We start from the raw sequence: 20302 nt of genomic DNA, 5'->3' as shown, positions 1-20302 counted from the left end.
AGCGATCCATACTGAAGTGATTCATAAGATCACGTCAGCAACGGATTTTAACATGAGATGTGGAAGCGTGTATGTGAATACTCGTCCTGTCTGTCACTGTTTACTTAAAGGTGCTTTGTGTAATTTGTTGAAGGATTGATTGACAGAAATGCGATATATAATAAACATGTCTTCAGAGATTTATATAATGAAGCGCTATGTTTTGACTACCTTAGAACTAACTATTTCTATCTACACACACCGCAGGTCCACTTACAAGGAATTCACCATGTTGTTTCTACAGTAGCCCTAAACGAACAAACTAGCCCTTAGCGATCATAAATACGTTATCTCCTTCGGCAAAGAAACATATATGCGACAAGCTCTTCCATCAACTTCCGAGCGTTTTTAACAAATTGAAGCCATCAATAATATGTCATATTATGTAAGTCATCTTTTTTATTTTCACAAAGACATGAAACACTCTCTTTCTCTTTGTTTTATTCCCACAATAATCCGAGGTGTCAGTCAAATGACCGTTGTTTGCTGAGATTTGCACATTTTCTTTTGTCAATACATCTCACTGGCTTTGTTTAACGAACTGTTTTCTCTCTCCGTCAGAAAAAGCAGCAGTAATGAAACAGCCTGTTCTCTCACCAGTCTGTTAATTACTTCTCTATTTATTTAGCGCTTGTGCTTTGGTGATGGGAGGCCCTAGGGATTGTCTGACTCCCATGCTAAATAGCCTGCATTCCAATCCCTTGATGCTCGGGCTAATACCATTCACTACTTTCATCTCCACGGCCTGCCAAATTAGCACCCATCATACTCTTCGAATTGAAAAATAAGGAGAAAGCACAGCAACCAGGAGAAACTTCCGTTCAAAGTAAATGGTTCAGCCCCAAACCCCCCAATAAACACACAGGTGCGCCTTTTCTTAAATGGTGGGAGAATACATCTAAACTCTTTCATGTTTTGTTTCGTTCCGTTAAGCCACCATCAAACAATATTGAAACATTTAAACATATATTTACTTGAGAAGCAACGATTTGTTTGATAAAAAGAAAATGTGGCATTGTTTATTCAACACTTTGAGCATGTTTCCAGAGCTCTTTCTCTACTGTTCTTGAATCCATGCTTTCCCTGGTTTTCACATAGCTGTGTAAAACAGTACATGGCACAAATCTGATTTTAGGTCAGCTTTTCATCGCCAAACTCTCCCTACTGGAGGGGCCTCTCTTTTCGGTCTTTAGCTGTTGTGAGAGCAATAGCTAAAGCCTGTGTCCATCTGCATAAGAATGCTGCCCACTTCATGGAGGAAGGAGGAGGGCCGGACGAATGGATGAAAACTTTTCCTGTTCCCCACAAACTCTTTCATTCCCTCTCCCCTGTATATCAAATCTCTGCTGGGTTGTTTCACAGACCGGAGTATATTCTATTCGTGCCAGTTTCTGAAATGGATCCTGCATATAAAAGTTGGGTTTTATTCATATTTTTGTTTACACGCATATGCTTTTTACATGATAACCTTATCTGTTAAACAGTGTCTATACTTAAATAGTTGTTATTGCAGAGGAATAAAAAAAAAACCTAGGTAATTTCTTGTTTCCTCATATCAATAGTTGTACTTGTTTGTCAAAGCTTACACAAATTTCCTATTAAAGGGATCATATGGCGCGAATACGTGTTTTTATGTGTCTTTGGTTTGTTATAAGTTGCCTATGCATGTATAGACACGTAAAATTGCACAAAATGATGAAACAAAAGATACATTGTATCTAAAAGCGAATGCTCACTCAGACATGCCTGAAATGCTTCTTGTAACCACACCCTCACAAATCTACATCAGTTTGTGGCATGATTTGGCTAAAAGTAAAGACAAGTAAGGTGGGCGTACCTGTCAGTACAATTGCTTTTGAACCTGATGTTCCAAATATCGATGAAGCTTTATTTTTCCGTCACACGCTTGAGTATTCGACCAATCACTATGCAACTGGCCAATCATAGCACACCTCGGTTTTCAGAGCGATGAGCTTTGTAAAAATCCAGCGTAACCTTAAATCGTGTATACACATCTAAAACGACAATAATATTTGTTTTTGCCCCTTCATATTACACCTTTTAACAGTTTGAGTCACAAGAAAGTGGATAGGGTAGAAAGGGCCATAGTTGCATGAATACTCACGACACTATCTGTAAATATTAGGTTTAAGATTGTGTTTAAGATGTAGTGCACTCAAACAAATTAGCCTACTGTTTCTTATCTTTGGACATTTGTACGTTTTTATTCCTTAATATCTGGACACGTCACATTGCATTCAAAGAAACAGCATGTTTGTATAGGATGTCAGCAGAAATGTGCAAGCTTTTGGTAGACTTTTTTACTTTGAAATGTGCACTGGAGTAAAAAGTTTGCAAAGTCTCCCCATATTCAAATGTGTTATATTATACATACATCATCCCTTGTGGATTTGTTTTTTACTATAGTAAAATAAGCAAGCACCTGGCCCAAAGTTAACTTCCGGTCTGTGTTATCAGTCTGGCTAGTGGCAATATAACAATTATTTTATATTTAATTCATACTGACATTTTATTACATGTAATTCTATCAAACTTATCAATGGTTACTACAGTAAAAGGTCAATATTTTAAAGAGATGGTCCGTCCAAAATGACCAAAAAACAATAAGCGAAAGGCATACAATATGTATCCAGATTGTGTGTGTGTTGTATCAAGAGAAAGACAGATTGTACAAGTTTCTCCTCCCATTGGCGACTTCGCACGATGGCAATGTTGAGCAATGTAGCGTTGATCGAGATCATGTGACAGACAGACACTCAACATCACCGATCACAGGAACGTCAAGAGTTTCCCGTGCGCACTGAACATTGCGCTTCTGTGAACCGTTATTCAACTTCTGTCTGAACGGTGGCTCGGTAAAAGTGCCGGAGTGAAACCACACTGAACAGTCTGGATCTAAAAAACGATTGTGGGGCGATAAAAACACCCGAAAGCTGAAGTGAGCGAGTGAGAGAGACGAATCTCAGCGGGCATGCGGGAGCTTTTGGAGTTATTTGACGGCAAACATTTCGGAAACGTTTAAGAACTGTCGGGAAGGTTTTTGTGTTTTTGCTTCAAGTTGAAACAAAAACTAAACTGTCAGCTCATGGTTGTGGGTGGTCTGCGACGCTGTGTTTGAAAAAGTAGCAGCACCAAGGGAAGGCAAGACTTCCTTTACTGGAGTAACGTTAAATAAAACGGGGGAAACCGATTAAACTCCTCCGTCCTGCGTTTTTGTGGGGACAGTCGTGTATTTTTCCGTAGCTCGTGTATTTTTTGAAGGTGTTTCAGACATGGTTGGGGAAATGGAAACGAAGGAGAAGCCCAAGCCGACTCCCGATTATCTGATGCAGCTCATGAACGACAAGAAACTGATGAGCAGCCTGCCAAACTTCTGCGGCATCTTCAACCATCTCGAGCGACTCTTGGATGAAGGTGAGAGGATTTTATTTCTTAGTTTTTTTTAAACATGTGTTTTAATGGTATACGCAAATAGGCTTAGTCAAAAGGCAGTGATGGACTTAAACAAAAATATGTCCTTGTTGTGGTTTGTTTTTCTTTGACATCTGAATGCACTTCTTATCATGACAGAAAAGTAGTGTATAATCTTTGTTTGTGAAATTATATATTTTTGTTTTTTACATCCCATAGCATAGCAAACCCAACGTTGATAGGTCTCCCACATTTGGGAAATTAATCATGGTTTTATTAAAGTAGCCAAAAAGTGTAGACAGTCTGATAACCATTTGTATTACCATAGATTTACTACAAATATCAGTGTTAAGTTATGGTTACTGTAAACCATGATTCATCTTTGTAATGGCAGGCGACTCGTATAGTTAGTCATATAAAAATATATAAAAGTAATCATGTGGTCATTATTTAAGATTATACAATATTGTACAGGAAAAATTGCCCTTAGAGAGGACCATTTTTTTAGGTGACTTTCGACGGGCGTAAAATGCCAGTCCTGGGTCACACACATGTGAGTGTAGCTGTCTTAATCCAAACCCAGAAAGTTCTGTTGTATGGGTGTCTGATGTCACCAGGGGGCGCTCTCCAGTTCATCTGTGGGGCGTGGAGCCTCAAATCACCCCTAAACATGGATACCAGTTCCTATGTGCTTTATTCCTCCAAAGTTTGGGGCATGGAAAGTGGTGGCACACTTTTATTCTCAGATTGGGTCTTTTGACAAATCACTTATTGTCAGCTCAAAATGAGTGGATGAATTTGTGACCATAAGAAAAGTACAGGTTTGACATTTTTTATTTTGCTTGGATGAATAACAGACCTACATGACCCTGATGTTCATACCTCTGTAAGTGTATCGCATGTTCAAAAGGACAAAAACAGATTATCTGTCTGGACCCTTCAGACATTCCTGATATAGTGAAACGGGTATTTTTGGATGCAAAGTCAAATTTCAGTTCCTCTTTGACATATTTCAGGTGAACACATCTAGAATTAAAAACAGAAATCTTGCTTATGTGCTCGCTCTCTGTTATTTTAATCACGGAGCACGTCTTATTTCACTCTCCGTTTATTGCCGATAATCCAGTGTAATAATATAAAGGTTAATGCTGCAGTACTTCTACAGATAGTAGGGTGATCTGATTTATTTCCATAGAATTTTGTCATTCATAGTAAAGTGAAGTCCGTCTGGTTCACTGTTACATTGAATCTCTGCACATTCAACATAGCTCGTGGCATGCTGAAGTATATGTGTGTCATAAATAACTTTCCTAAATTTAGGGTTTTCAATTCCTCTTTAGAGCTTATTAAGTGAACTGCAAACTGATTCGAGTATATGAACTGAAATGACGATCAGCATAAAATAGGTGGAAGTTTAGTTTCTTTAAAGATTTTGGGATAGCTGTCCCACCAATGACACATGGGTTTGCAATGACCCATGCATGTTTTTCGCTGTAGATTTATATTTGACTTCTATGTTAGCATTATTTTTAGGGTGTCTTTGTATAAGCTTGTTATTTCCTTTCACATTTGCAGGACATTTTTTTAATTACCCACCATATCTTTTTATGCCAGAAAGAGAACCTTTTGGTGAGAGTTTGCAGTTTAGTGTTTATGTTTTTCAATGTTCTTCTTAATCTGTATTCCTATACAGTATATAGTGTTTACCATAAACTATATGAACTCTCTGGACGTTCTTCGTTAATACCTGACATTGCATGTTAAGTTTAACAACTCATATTTCGTTTTCTGCCATTTTGAGTTCATTGCTCTGGGTGGTGTGAAGATCCTGTGTGTTATCAGAGCATTGCTTGGTTTCTTCACACTTGTTTGTGTTTCCTCAGAGGAGCAGAGATTCGGCTGATATGCTGCTAATTGAATTATTGACTTATTAAGCCATCATAGAAGAGAATTTCTGGGAGAGGATCCAGAAACAATGTTAAAGCTCTCTTTGGACACATTGGCTTAACCGTATATCATTAGATATACAGAAGGACTGAGGGACCCAAATGGGACCATCTAGTGATTCAGAGTTTGTATTTTTGTTCTGCAACAAATTGTGTATAGATAAATCCCCCACTTGTCTTTTAATTATTGCATAGGGTTAATCATAATATTAGGTCTGCTTTAAAGTAATCACTTAAAAGGTTTTTTTTTTCAAACCTGTGTGACTTTCTTTCTTGTGTAGAACACAAAAGATATTTTGAAGAATTTTGGCAACCAAACATTGGCAGTTACAGAGGTCTGTATTTTTTCTTATAGATTTGCGTGAGGTAAATCGTACAAAAACAAATCATTATTAGAAAACAGTAAAAATGAAGCCATAATGCTAAACAAAGGTGATTCAGAATTCTGCTGCCATAACCCAGACTCCATCTATACAACAACACATGACCCCATCTCTTCAACAGCTTCATTGGCTTCCTATCATATCTCGCATTGAATAAAGCACAGAAGACCCACATACAATATGCACACGTACTAACAAACATAGACACGGACGCGCAGACACACGGACGCGCACGCACACACAGACGCGCACGCACAGTGAAAGCACACATTTATGATAAAGGAGAGAGAAACACAGGTCAAATATTAATCAGGCTATAAATTCCTATATGCAGTATTAATTATGTAAAACTTTAAGATTCAAATTCAGCCCTACGTTCATTCTCGAACTCTCCATTCTTCACTGGGTCTCCTTCATTCACCAACAGCTTGTTTAACCACCATGGGTCATAGAGCCTTTAGCCGGGCTGCTCCTCTCCCTTGGAATTTTCTCTCAGCTAATAATAATAAAAACATAAAGCTTCATCGTGTAAGGTTTTTATACACCACTTAAGATATAGTTAAGTTATTTTGCACTGTCAATAGATCCTACAAAAAATTACACACATCACCTTTAAAGAGGTCATATGACACGGCTAAAACAAATACTTTTGTTTGTTTTAGATGTCATGTCAAGATGTAAGGTTAAAAACGCAGTATTTTCCACATACCGTGCATGTTTGTATTTTCCTCTTTGAAATGCGCAGATTTTTTACAACGCTCATCGCTCTGAATAGTGAGGTGTGCCACGATTGGCCAGTTAACCAGTGTGTAGAGATTGGTCGAATACTGCAAACGCGTGACGAAATGTAACGGCCCTTACCATATTTGGAAATTAAGCTTCTAGTGTTGTTACGATATACCACACTTCGGTACCAGTCGGTACTAAATTTGCTGATACTTGTATTTCCCGCTATCATTTTGAGCGCTGTTGAACAGATTACGAAAGACCTCTGATTGGCCAGTGTGTTTCCAAGCTCATCGGATATGTCTTTGAATGTAAGGAGCCATTCGGTAAGAGCTTTTCAAAGACATATCCGATGAGCCTGGAAACACTTTGTGAACACACTATCAGGTTCCAAAGCAATTGTACTGACAGGTACGCCCACCTTACTTGCGTATACATTTGGGGGTCTTAGTCAAATCACAACACGAAATGACGTAAATTTGTGGGGGTATGGTTAGATGAGGCGTTTCAGGCAGGTCTGGGTGAGCATTCGCTTTTAGATAGATTGCATCCTTTGTTTCTGACACTTTATTTTTTGCATTCTTAGGTGTCTAATACATGCATGGTTAACAAACCAAAGACACATAAAAACACATATTCGCGCCATATGACCCCTTTAATACTAACTAGCTACCTCGCAAATATTTTTTGCCGTGAGATTGTGTTTAATGTTTTGTTTTTTGGCATCTTGATTCAGTTGTAAATCTATTACTTAAATTGGCAAATCTGGTGCTTTGTGCAATTTCTGAAGGGGAGATAATTGCTTCAGACAAAAATGTTGGGAAATGTTGAGTTCTTGACCTCCGATTGTCTTTGCAAAACATTCTTCACAGTTAAGGTCTGAAACGTTGTTTTCTGTTCATCCCTTTCATACATATTCTGTCACAGCGATTATTAGACGTCACCCTTTGACCTATATGCATCATATGACAAGGACACACAGAGGCATTCTCAAAGGGCAATGGAGGAAGGATCACATGATGAACCACAAATCTTCTACCATTTCACGATTATTAGAGATGTTGGATGTGAAGAGAAGAGAAGTCTGTGTGTTTCAGTTTTTCACTTTACATGTCTCACTGTGTACCTATTAGTTACCATTTGCAAAGGCATCCGAGGGCAAGCGTGCTCTCCAAAAATGTCTTTCATCATTAATGCGTGTGTGAGCAAATGTGGTTAGTGTGTAGCTCTTTGTGTGTGTTTAACTCTGAGTAACCTTTTCATCTCAGAATACATGTGACATGCATGGTCTTTGATTTTGGACTGTATTAAGCCATTACCCCATCAGCCTCATCCCGTGACATAGACAGAACAAGACGCGGCGATACTCGAGGGAACCAGCTTGTGGATTGAGGGCAGACAGAGTAGACAGCCTGTCTAAAGCTCCAGGAACTCCAAATATTACAAAATGAATATAAGTTAAAACTTCTAGAAACATTTTTTGCTTCCAGAGTGTGGTGAAGCGAGAATTGGGTTACAGTCCACAACATCACCACTAGATGCTGCTGAATTTCATACACTGGACCTTATAGTCAGTCCTTCAATAGTTCTCTGTGAAATATTTTTCTTGAAAGGTGCCTGTGCCGTCATTCTGTAAAATAAATGCCACTCGGAGTGGTTTGATGTTATTTGTTGTCTGTTGAAAGAGTAAGTGTGTCAGTTCATTCTCGGGTCAAATCGTTGCTTTGTGTCAAACCGCTTCTCTCGTTTGTTTGTGAAGATGTCTTTCAGATTGACTTCACACGTCTCTTCCTCTTTGTCTCCCTTTGGCAGTTTTTTGTAGGATAAAAGTGTTGATTATTGGATGTTTTCTCTGATCTCATCATCTTCTGCTCTTTTCTCAGACAGCTCTGTTTCCTCTGTTAAGACCCAATGCTTATCTCCCCTTTAACTGCCAGTTTTCCTAATTGTAGTCTTTTCTCTTTCAGAGCCTAAAATCAGTCTGCATGGTTCTAACACTGCAGCATGACATCATGATGATGTCATAGTTTGCCAAATTTCATTTTGTTTTCATTTATGTGCAATAAGCACACTGACAAAAAACGCAGTTATGTCATAATTGATCTACTCTCATGTTGTTTCAAATGCGCATGCTGTTTCTCATTTGGAACAACTTGAAGGTTAGCATGTAAATTTCATTAGTCATTTTGTTTGGATGTATTGAGTGTCAACTGGTAGCAGAGAAAGAGATTCTGTCAATTGACATTCCAGGATGTTTTATGCGTGTTGTATCTAAGTCACAAGTTCCCTGTTAAAATGGCAGCGGTTGAAATGGCAGGAATGTTCTCTGAGGCTGAACACAGCAGTCAGTTTAAAGATATATTAGTAAATGAGAATATTGTTATCGTAAGTGCACATTTGTTTCTACGCTAGCGCTAACAGTTTGACAATTGCGGTAACTGTAGAGTCTGTTCTCTTCTCCATTTTCTGGCAGTGTGCGAGTATCCAGATGGTTTCTCTGTTTGAGGTCTACTCTTTCATCCCTCTTGCAACCTTTTCTGTCTTTTTTGCCTTTCTTTATCATGCTTGCTCTGTTCGTCTCAGCGTCTCTCATCTCTCCCACATTGCCGCAGATGGCCGACACTAGTGTCTGTTTATGCGAGACTGAAATGTTCTGTTCCACAGCGTGCTGCACTTTACCATAGACTAAAAATGTATAAGACTCATCGCCAACTTATAATTAGTTGCACAAAATATATTTGTGTATATAATTAGCATTTTCCCATATTGGTCCATTTGTTTTTCTGTTGATTTACTTAAACAGATCAATTAAAGGGACAATTCACACCAAGATAAAAATTCTGTCATTATTAACTCACCCTCTAGGTTGTTCAAATCTGTATACATTTTTTTGTTCCACCATTGACTACCATAGTAGGAATAATTATAATGGTTGTCAAATGTGCCCCAGAACTGTTCTTTTGTGTTCAACAGAACAAAGAAATTTAGCAAGTGATTTTTCAAATTTTAAAATTGTTCCCCTGACTTGTGTGTAGATCTGGTTCTCGCCATAAATGGGCTCTATGCATCCGTGACCTCCGGTTGGGAGACTTAAAGCAGAGAGAAATGGAAAAATTTGAAAATAGTTACATTTAGTAGATGCTGTACACTTGGCACACAGCAGAGGTTTATAGAATTGGTGTTCTACCATATTTGAAAGTTATAACGAAATGTTAACTAATGAAAGTATCATTTGAAATACTGTAGATCACCACTTCTATATACCACTGCTGTGTGCCTGCAATGTACAGCATCTGCTCAATTTTACAATTTTCACATATTTCTATTTCTCTCTTCTTTAAGTCTCCCCGACTGGAAACTGCCTATTGTTCTTCCTGTGAAAAAGCGGAAATCACACATGCATATAGCCCATTTTGCCTGAGATGCTGGAATGGTGTTAAGAATGAATAAAACAAACAAACAAACCATTTTTCCTACAATGGTAGTCAATGGTGGCCAATAACTGTTTGGTTACAAGCATTCTCCAAATATCTTCAGAACACAGACAGGTTTGGAACAACTTGAGGGTGAGTAAATGAAAACAGAATTTTCTTCTTTCACTTTTTTGGTGAACTGTTCCTTTAACCAGAATGCCCATTCCTATCATGAATTGTTCGTCCGCACACTCTTGGTTTCTCCACTTTTTCTGTTGTTTTTGTGAATCTGATTATATGCGAGACAACATCTCAAAGTCTTATGTAACGGCACACACTGTGAAGTAGTGTTTGGTTGAGTAACCACTTTGTCTTCATGTAGCGTCCTGCGTGTTCTAAAGACAGCCAATTCTCGCAGGCAACACCACTTTTGTTCGCTAAATGACAGGAATGTGTCTCACACCTCACATCAGAAGTGCCGTTCAGCCAGCACAAATCTTGGATTTCTCTTTTTTGTCAACTTCCATGTAAAATATGTAAAGTGCTCTAATTCAGATTTCAGTCTTGAAATAAGCTTGAGGTGTCTGTTAGAATGAAGTCATAGCAGTGCTGGGCGATATACCGGTTCATACCGAATACTGGTGTGTATTTTTGTTACAATATGAATTTTTTTATATACCGCATTCCCGGTGTATGTCGCTTAAACTTGTGGAACGCCGCATAGCTGTAACACTGTTACAGTGGGGTCCATTTTCACTGTTGCACTGTGACCAGCCATTCACACAGAATGCGTCTTTGTTTGCAGCGGCACTACTTTATCATAATTTTTCTATATAAATGCCCTAAATGGAGACATTTGGATGATTGCGTGCGTCTCGAGCATGAGCGGTAACGTTAAATATTGATTTCCCGTCGCAATGGGAGCACGCACCTCGCGTGTTTCCCTCATATCTGCTCAATATAAGCATATAATATGATGTGTTTTTAGTTTGTGCTGTTTCTATATATGCTATGATGAGAAATAAGGGTCAGTAAGAATGATTGACAGCGTGATGCTAATTTAATCCTTTGTTTTATGATTAAAAAATATGATTTCAGGAAATCATGAAGCCATTGTAACTGTGTAAAACCCAACAGACATCACGTGCATGATTTAATGGTACAATTGTTACTATTCTGCTCTTCTGAAATAAAGCTCTTCTGATTTTGTTTTCAACCATTCAACTATTAATTTCTGGGTGGAAAGCTCCTAACTCTTGAAGTTGGGAGCACCCGTGCTTCAACGGAAAAAGTTAATTTCGAGCCATTTTCTCTATTTATTTGCTTGAATATTATTTATGCAAGTTACCTTCGCATGCTATTCAGTTGTTAAGAAGTCTAAACTTTGCAGTTATGATAGGGGATACTGTCACCATGACTGTGTAAAATGGCATTTTAAGCCAATCAAAAAGCATTATTTCCTCTCTCAATGAGTAGAAAATGTGGTTAAAAAATACCGGCATGTACCAGGAAACAGGTATAAATCTGGAAAACACGGTTATATACATTTTTGGTCATACCGCCCAGCCCTAATAGCAGACGCATGACAGTGTGCTATTAGTAAATAACAGTGACAGTATAGGTTATCTGTGGCTCTGCCTGTTTAAAGGGCAGGAGATCTGTTGGCATTACAGGGGTGATATTTATGTCTCGGTGATGTAGTCGTGGTGCACTTCCATACCAGACCAAGTTTATCATACTGTAGTATCGAGACCTAGACACCAATGACAGTAAACAAACACAAACTGTAATCAAAGACGTCTTGCTCTCTCTCTCTCTCTCTCTCTCTCTCTCTCTCTCTCTATCACACACACACACACAGACTGAAATCGCATATATATATATATATAAATAATGGTCTTCAGCAGCAGTAGGAGGACTCTCTCACTCTTTGTGTCTGTAGTGGCTTTGGTGTTTTGACCAGTTGCATGTAATGGTTGTTTTTCGCGCATTTGATGGTTGTTCTAATAACAGCCAAACTGAAGGTGGAAATTATATGTCACCTTATATATCGTCTCAGCTGTTCTGCGGGGAAGAATATCCGTGATGAGAACAGTCAGTAGTACATGTGTATTTATATCACATCTCTTGCTGGAAGATATATCTAAAAATATTATTACCTTTGTAGAATTAGATTACATTACTTTTGCTCTTATTACACTAAGTAGTCCTTCTAACTGCTGCTGAAGACCATTATTTATATATTTATGCGATTTGAGTCTGTGTGTGTGTGTGTGTGAGAGAGACTAATTTGACTAACCAATAACTCTGTCTGTCTATCTGTCAAAAAAAAGCTTGTTCTTTCTCTCCTTTGCTTACTCCAGCTTTAATCCTCCTAGTAGCATGGCCTTGTAAACTAACGGTACTGTTGAGCGTGTTGACAAAATGTTTCTATGCTCTCCTACTTGTAAGTCGCTTTGGATAAAAGTGTTTGCCAAATAACTAAATCTAAGAAGTCTACACACGCACCTGAGTAAACCCCAGACAAAATGTTGCTTTTTATATCGCCAGCAAGATCATGTCGGTTTTACACAAAAACAAACTTAAACTTCTGGCAAGTTGTTTAATCACCTTTCAATATTTAGAACAACGTGACCAATGATTTCACATTCATGTCAACCTAAAAGGGCAAAACGTGTAACTCAATCAGCCTACGCTAAAGCTTTTAAAAGCCTTATTGTGGCATTTAGATTTGTTTCGTGTTGATCCTTGCTGATTTCATATTGCGTCGGTTTTCGTCAGCTTTGATAACCAATGATGACGTGTTACCAGGCAGGCAGTGAATTATTATAGACATCACAGATCAAAGAACCATGTGTTAGGGAATTCTCTCAGATGGTGTCATGCCAAAAGCATGTGTTGATTGAGTGTACAGTAAGTGTGCATGTGTTCAGTTAATTCAGACACATGCTTGTTGAAACGGCCCTCATTCTTTGGACGGTTGTGGGTGTGGCTTTAAAGAAAGCGTGCCAAGTACTGATGGGTTATTGCATTTCAGATCTTGCAGTTTTTTTTTTAGGTATATTGGGAAGGTCTGATGGGATGCTGTAGGAAGCTCAGCTCTGGGTTATATTGAGGTCATATTAATCTACAGACTTTGATGTTGTCGTTTTGAGCCATATTGTACATCAGTGAAAATCCATTCTAATAAACTTCTTCTGCTTCCCAATATCCTCCAGAGAGCTTTTGTTAAATAATAATTACGGCCGAAGTCTTTTATGCGAGTCTCTTTGGAATTTCATGGCCTGGACCAGAGAGCATTCAGTGGGCCGGTGTCTGATTCACTTTTTGCGAATGCACATCACGGTGCATCTCACCATGGCTGGCTGGGCTCTTTTGCCCTTTAGGGGCATTAGTTGCATGAGCTCATTAAGAGTTTTCCAAGTTGCTTGAAACAGAAAGTTGTTTGTAATAAAAAAGATGCAACTTTAGTGCTTCATTTATCAGCCATGTTTTATATGCGAGAAGAACTTTAATAATTACTGCAAAGCAAAAAGTGTGGTGATGTTATTTTCCTTTAGCTTTCTCATGTTTTATTTTAAAGGAATAGTTCACGTTTTTACCGTGGCGGAAGGTGGCCTTTGGGAAAAAGAGTGTCTAAGATATTCAATCAGAAATTAACCTTTTGTGTTCCTCCAAAAAAAAATTTTTCTGGTTTTGAACATGAGGCTGAATAAACATTAACAGAATTTTCAATTCGGATGAACTTATTTTTCTTTACAGCCTTTAAATGTTTTGTCCATATTTCGTTCTCACGCCTTCCGGAACGTATTTCCCAGAGCTCCTTTGTATAATTTAGTTTTTTTTGTCTGTGTTTGGCAGAGATCGGTCGGGTACGGAAGGACATGTACAATGACACGATGAACGGCAGCACAGACAAAAGGACGTCTGAACTCCCGGACGCTGTGGGGCCCATCGCACAACTCCAAGAGAAACTCTATGTGCCCGTCAAAGAGTACCCAGACGTAAGTATATGCACCCAGCGGTCACGGTGTTAACCTATAAATAACTGTGCCTGCACAAAGTAGGATGGGAAAAGTATTGTAACAAAAAATGACAAATTTGATATGCAAGTATGCGTCTGTGTTTCAAAGCAAAGCAAACGTGATATGAAAGGTACATGCAGGGTACATCAAGTGAATCGTGATCATTAAAGCTGTTTTATAGCTGAAGAGTATCTTGATTTAAGTTATCATCACATTTATGGTTTTGGAATTGGAATATACATGCACTTAAAAGAGCCTTTTGTTTAATCTAGACTTTAAATGTATTCACAAGCCGATCCGTACTTGTAAATAAAACAAATATGGTGTATTTATAATCACTAACATAGACTTTTGTAGGTAATTTAAATAACTGGAATCTGGAATTCTGTCTATGAAAATACGGTGTCAATAAATTATGTCAAGAAGTCTATCATCACAGGTGTGTCCTAGGGGACGAGCGTTTTCTTGTTTGTGCTATGATTGTCTCACTTCAGCTGTTGACTCAGGGGAGCAGGAGATGCCTGCAGTAGACCACAACCAATTAACTCCTCCCTACCAAGACGGCAATAATCAAAAGACAATAATTAGCGTGGTAAAAATTGCTTAATGCTGTGAGTCTGTCCACTGTTTGGTGACGCACAGCCTGTTATTTATACATCGCAGCTTTTCAAATCTTTTCTAGTCATAGTTCACCCACAAAACTCACAGAGAAAGATATTTGGAAGAATGCTTGAAACCAAACAGTTCTTGGCCACCAGCTACAAACATATTAGTAAAATTGCTTTATAAATTTCTTTGTTCGGTTGAACACAAAAGAAGATATTTTGTAGAATGTATGAAAGCAAACAATTCTGGGGCACTTTTGACTACCATGGTCATTTTTCTTACCATGGTTTTTAAAGGTGGCCAGGAACTGTTTGGTTACAAGCATTCTTCCAAATATCTTTCTCTGTGTTCATCAGACCAAATGAATGTTAACAGATTTGGAACACCTCAAGAGTGAGTAAATGATGACAGGATTTTTATTTTTGGGTTAACTGTCACTTTAACTAACTACTGCTATTGTTTTCGAAAAAAAGAATTGGAAATTGGAAATTTTAAACAAAGTATTAGGACATCTCGTTCTAATGTTGCAAAAGTGGTTTTTGTGTCAATTAAATACATTTTGAAGAAAGAAAAGCTTTTGAATAGATAAGTCTGATGGATGACAACACAGAGGTGCGTTTGATTTCATGCCGGGTGTCTGGTGTATTAAATGTGATACATTTGACAACCTGCTAAGAATTTCCTATTGCTGAGTGACTTATTGAGGTCGCAAACTTCATAAAGCAACAGAGTCATTGGGAACAACACAGCGCCATCCCAAGTTGGCCGTGTTCGTGTGCGATATTTGACAATTATTATTTTTAGTCTGGCTCAACCATTAGTTTTATTCTCGAGCACAAAGAGAATGGGTGTTTGGGAAACACTGATATTTCAATCTTTTGCTGTTGTTTTTGCTATAGCTCAATATTTTACAGTATTTTTACACTATTTTAAACTTCATAAACACTTAAAATGGTCTCATTAAAGCCATTATGGCCTTTTTGTCCTATCACTTTTTTTGTTTTTACGCTTTGCCTGTCATTGTCTTTTATAGATCTGTTAGAGACATAACAGATCCTCACCTTATCTCCTCCATCAATCATCAAAATTGTTTTGAGAGCGGCTTTTCTCTCTTTTAATAGAACTAGAGAACTGATAATCCTTCTGAACCGTATCAGAGCTACTGACACTCTTGCCCCAGTGTCAAGTGTGTGTGTGAGAGAGACATGCACTCTGTCCTTCACAGCCTGATTCCTTTGGAGAGAATGATCTAGAACATTATCCCTGTCACTGTGGTCCATGTGAAAACAAATGCGAAATTGATGGGAAGGTGGGAGGGGTGGTGGTTTGGTGATTTATTTTACTGTGCTGCATGCTCGCGGTGTCTCTTAATAGAGATCCTTCGGAGAGACTCTTTAGATGATGTAAAGATTTAATTAGATTTTTGTTCAAATTCTTTTGCATTTTTGATCATTGTAAATTCTTTCATTATTTACACACCCTCATGTCATTCCAAACCTGAATGACTTTCTTTCTTCTAAATAACACAAAGGAAGATCATTTGAAGAATGTTGGTAACCAAACAACATTTACACTATAGACTTCCACTGTATGGACAAAAATCCACTCAAAATATCTATTTTATGTTTCACAGAAGAATGAGTAACATACATGTTTTGAACAACACGAGAGTGAATAAATAATGAAATAATAAAAATGTGGGGGCAACTGTCCCTTTAAATAGCTTCTTTTCAGAATTCAGCATTTGTAAGTAGTTCTCAACAGGGGGCCAGTGGCACACAAGGGGGCCCAGCTGACTTTCAAGGGGGCCCCAGGATGACTAATTTAAAATTAGACAAAATGAGCATTGAAATACCAAGATATTTCTTATTATTTTTCCATTTCTATATTAAAAGAAAAAAAATCCAGTTATTATCAAGCTCTGGAATATTTTTTACTGGGTAGAAATTCTCAGTTTTTGTGGGCGGAAGAGGGGAACTTTTAATATTATTGAATACTGTCAGGGGCCCCTGTTTTAGAGGGCATTTTATTGAGAAAGAAAAGTATGAGTCATCAATATTTTCTGTCCCATGTATTTTAAGCATTCAAAGACCGTATATAAATTGAATTGCTGTTTTAGCTTTAAGGAACATCCCCTTCATATATGGACGTAGGCATTAACCTTTTTTCTGTTGGTTCTATTCAGTTTTAATTATTGTCCTTCAATAGCAACCTCTTGGCACTGTTAGTCACTTTGAATGAAAACATCAGTCAAGTGCATAAACGTCAATGTTAAGCCTTATTACGCATCATGATTCAGCAAAAACCATTCTGACATCACTATTACGCTGCTTGGCAATCACTACCCACATAAACATTGCACAAAAACACAAATTACTATTGTACAAGGACTCAAGGATGCTGTCAGACAGCCAGCCATCCAAACAGTAGCCTGATGCGCTCAGTTCTAAATATACAGCACAGAGGCATCACGGTCCATAGCAGCTGCGGACGTCCTGAGAGGACTTCAGCTTTAAAAGGAAGAGAATGCATTGTGACCCTGAGAGAGAGGCAGCTGCCTGGCTTATCACTCAGCCCTTGTGACAGATAAGGTTAAATGCTGAAAGAGCCAGACCGCAAACGCCAAAACCCGCTTGTCCTGGCCCTGTGTCTGTTAAAGGGCCTGACCGATAAATCACGCCAGGGGTCGAATCAAAGCCGGCCAGTCATTCACATCGCTTGACAGTTGACTTCTCAAACCCAGAGTTTTATATTTCCTTTAGCGGGAAAGTATTGCATGGTTTTGACAAATGCTTTTCAGATGTAACATTTTTACAAGGCTTGAGCAGTGGAATTTTTTGTCCCTGTTATCTAATGGGAGGTGTAGAAATGGCTCCAATGAGGGGAGAACGTTGAAATGTTTCACAGCTCGGTAGTAATATCCGGAGAGACTGCTCGACTCTACTGCCCTGATGTCATTTTCTCAGAGAGTTGAGGAATGTCACAAACCGATGATGCAAAGAAGTCACAACATTTGACAGGATCAATACACACGACTGTGAACTCCCTTTCCATAATACTTATATAGTTATTTCAGTGTTGTCTGATCTCTTTGTTAACATTTTGTTTGTTTCATCCGATTCACGTCAGGAGTAATGTGATGGTTTCCCAGTTGCAAATGGTACATTCCAAAACCGCATTTGGTCTTTAGATGTTCCCCGCTCATAAAAGGGGATTAGACATTCCACACATTCTGCCAGGGTTAACTAAATCCCCCCTTGATTGAATTGTACAACTTTGTTACCATCCAGCACTTTACATTCTAGATCAACTTAAAGCTTCAATATGGGAGAATCATCAGATGAGGATGATGGTCCGTGTTTTTAGCCCTTGGGATGTCACCATCGTTCTCTCTCTCTCAGTCTTAACCTTTGTTTTGAAACCATTGGCACACTGATTAAAACCAGTCATTTTGTTATCATTTGTGTTGTACTAGTGTTAACAGGTTTATATTTATTTGATAACATGTTTGTTGTAGAACTTAACAGATCTTTAGCGCTCAGATGGTTGGAAATGCATATTTTATGACATAATGAAGTCCCTTGTTTTCTCTACCTTTTTGATGTCTCTCCACAGTTTAATTTCGTGGGAAGAATCCTGGGGCCCCGCGGCCTGACTGCCAAACAACTGGAGGCCGAGACGGGCTGCAAGATTATGGTGCGGGGAAAATGCTCCATGAGAGACAAGAAGAAGGTGAGCCATTCGTTCATTCGTCCTTTCCTTCTCCTTTCTTTCTTTCTTTTTCAATTCCACTTTAATGGAATTCCTGACTGTGACCGCATGGCCTTATCCAGCGTAGGACGGAGGCAGATGCTCCGCTTGCCTCCAAGGCTGCCTGACACAGAGGAAAAATGACTCGCATTAAAATGAAAATGAGTGCCATTACAGAAAGTAAAATGCTATTTTTCAAGCTCAGAGTACACTGTTTCACTTTTTTTGCAGTGTGTTCACCATTCGGTTTTTAACAATAGCAAGAATAGTACACAAAGTGCTACTAAAGGCTGTTATGCTGTAAGCTTTAATGGTATCTACATCTGAGATGTTTGATCTCAGTCTGTCTGCTTTTTCGAAGAGCAAACAGGTACAGGCTACTCTTGAAAATAAACAACAATGTGGGGTTCATACTAAGGGTAGTCTGTTTCATTCGTCCTGTTTCACACAACAACAACTGTTGTTGTGGTCCATCTTTCCCCAAACACAAGCAAAACATGTCGTCTCGCATAAAAAAAAATGTTTAAGCTTTCCTGTAGCTCAGTGGTAAGACCATTGCGTTAACAACGCAATGTTGTGGGTTCGATCCCAGGGGATTGCAAATACCTATGTGAAATGTATAGGATAAAGCAATGGAAGTCGGTTTGGATAAAAGCGTCTGCCAATTGCCTAAATGCAAATGTAAATTTATTACTCTTCATTACACAACTCTCACTGCCTACACAATCGTACACATGAAATACTAGGAGCATACACAAAAATGGCGGTTTCCAGGCATCGAAGAGATTCTTCGTCGCTAATTCAGACTGATGGGGAATTAATGGAACACAATGAAGTGAGATGCCTCAGGCCAAGGGCCATTCTCTCACTGTTATTACACAACCCACGTTTATCGCACCAGCCCTCCGCAGAGATGCTTATGGAGGCTGTTTCATCAGTCAGGACAGACACGCAGACTTAGCGGCTCAGCATTCTTAGCCAGACGGGCTGCCCGGACGTCTAGGAAGCGCAGAACAGACAATTACGATGAAAGTTAAAACTTCAGCTGTTTCCTCAAGTTTGACACGGTTGTTTTGTGACAGCACACGCTAGGGGCCTGTTTTAAAAAGGCTGTTTCATAATATAGCTTGTCAGAATAAAATCTGTGAAGAGGGTTTTGGAATATTGTCTTAGATTCGATGTTGAAACCGTCGTGACCTAGTAGTGAAAACTTTATTTCTGTGCTACGGACAGAGATTTAGATATCAATACTCTGAAAATAATGGTTTAGAAAGAAGGAGAGGAAACAGGGAAGTTACAGCCACGGACAAAAAAGTCAAGCAACACATGCATCTGTTTTCTCTGCTTAAATTAGATTTACTGTCACATGTTCTGTGTAGTCTGTGTGATAGACACAGGGAAGGTTTAGCATTAGGGGTTCACCAAAAGGGTTTAGTACTGAGGCTGAGCTGCTCTTTTTACAAGAATATGAGTGGATGGAGACCAGGGACTGTCAAATAAAAATGAAGGAAGCATATAAGTGTGTACATTTTTATTTGTTCAAAAGCTACCTTAAAAATACTTTAATCACATTAGCTTTACTATTAACTTGAACTCATACTGTATTAAATTGACTTTAAAATCTTTTTAAAGTCAAGCAGCTTTTCAACTGAAGTTTTTGAGGTTAATTTTTTACTATTTAATATATTATAAGTTTTCTTAAGCCATAGTAAGAAGAAAGAAAGAAGTAGCAACAAACCCTAAGTTGTTCTGTGGAAATCATGTTTGACATCCGTGGTCAACATTTACTTTTGTACGGGAAGGAGCAGAATAGACATTCCCCTTTTGTTCCACCGATAAAAGTTAGTCATAGGGGTTTAGAAAGCCGTCAGTAAATGACGAGAAAATATTTATTTTTAGGTGAACCGTTTCTTTAGATGCTCTGTATTTTGTAAGACCTCAAATACTGCATGGAAAACAAGTTCGTATTCACCTTTAAGCAA

At 38.5% G+C, this 20302-nt stretch overlaps 1 protein-coding gene across 3 annotated transcripts in view; it reads left to right on the top strand.

Annotated features, from left to right (window-relative positions):
- Window positions 1-2789: 2789 nt before the first annotated feature.
- The window catches only part of qki2 (QKI, KH domain containing, RNA binding 2), a 30473-nt gene continuing 12960 nt past the window's right edge, over window positions 2790-20302 (top strand). For 2 of the 3 annotated variants that reach the window (XR_008909377.1, XM_056770939.1), the window contains exons 1-3: window positions 2791-3474; window positions 13801-13943; window positions 18186-18302. Coding sequence is in view for 2 of the 3 variants with exons in the window: in XM_056770939.1 (XP_056626917.1) it covers window positions 3333-3474; window positions 13801-13943; window positions 18186-18302 (402 nt within the window). In the remaining variant the exon portion in view is untranslated. Of the gene's footprint in view, window positions 3475-13800; window positions 13944-18185; window positions 18303-20302 lie in introns of all 3 variants that reach the window. The other variant, XM_056770938.1, reaches the window with a different exon arrangement.

The sequence above is a fragment of the Triplophysa dalaica genome, chromosome 17 (genome assembly GCF_015846415.1).
Source record: "Triplophysa dalaica isolate WHDGS20190420 chromosome 17, ASM1584641v1, whole genome shotgun sequence".
Taxonomy (NCBI): Eukaryota; Metazoa; Chordata; class Actinopteri; order Cypriniformes; family Nemacheilidae; genus Triplophysa; species Triplophysa dalaica.
This window is presented reverse-complemented; position numbering and strand designations above follow the sequence as displayed.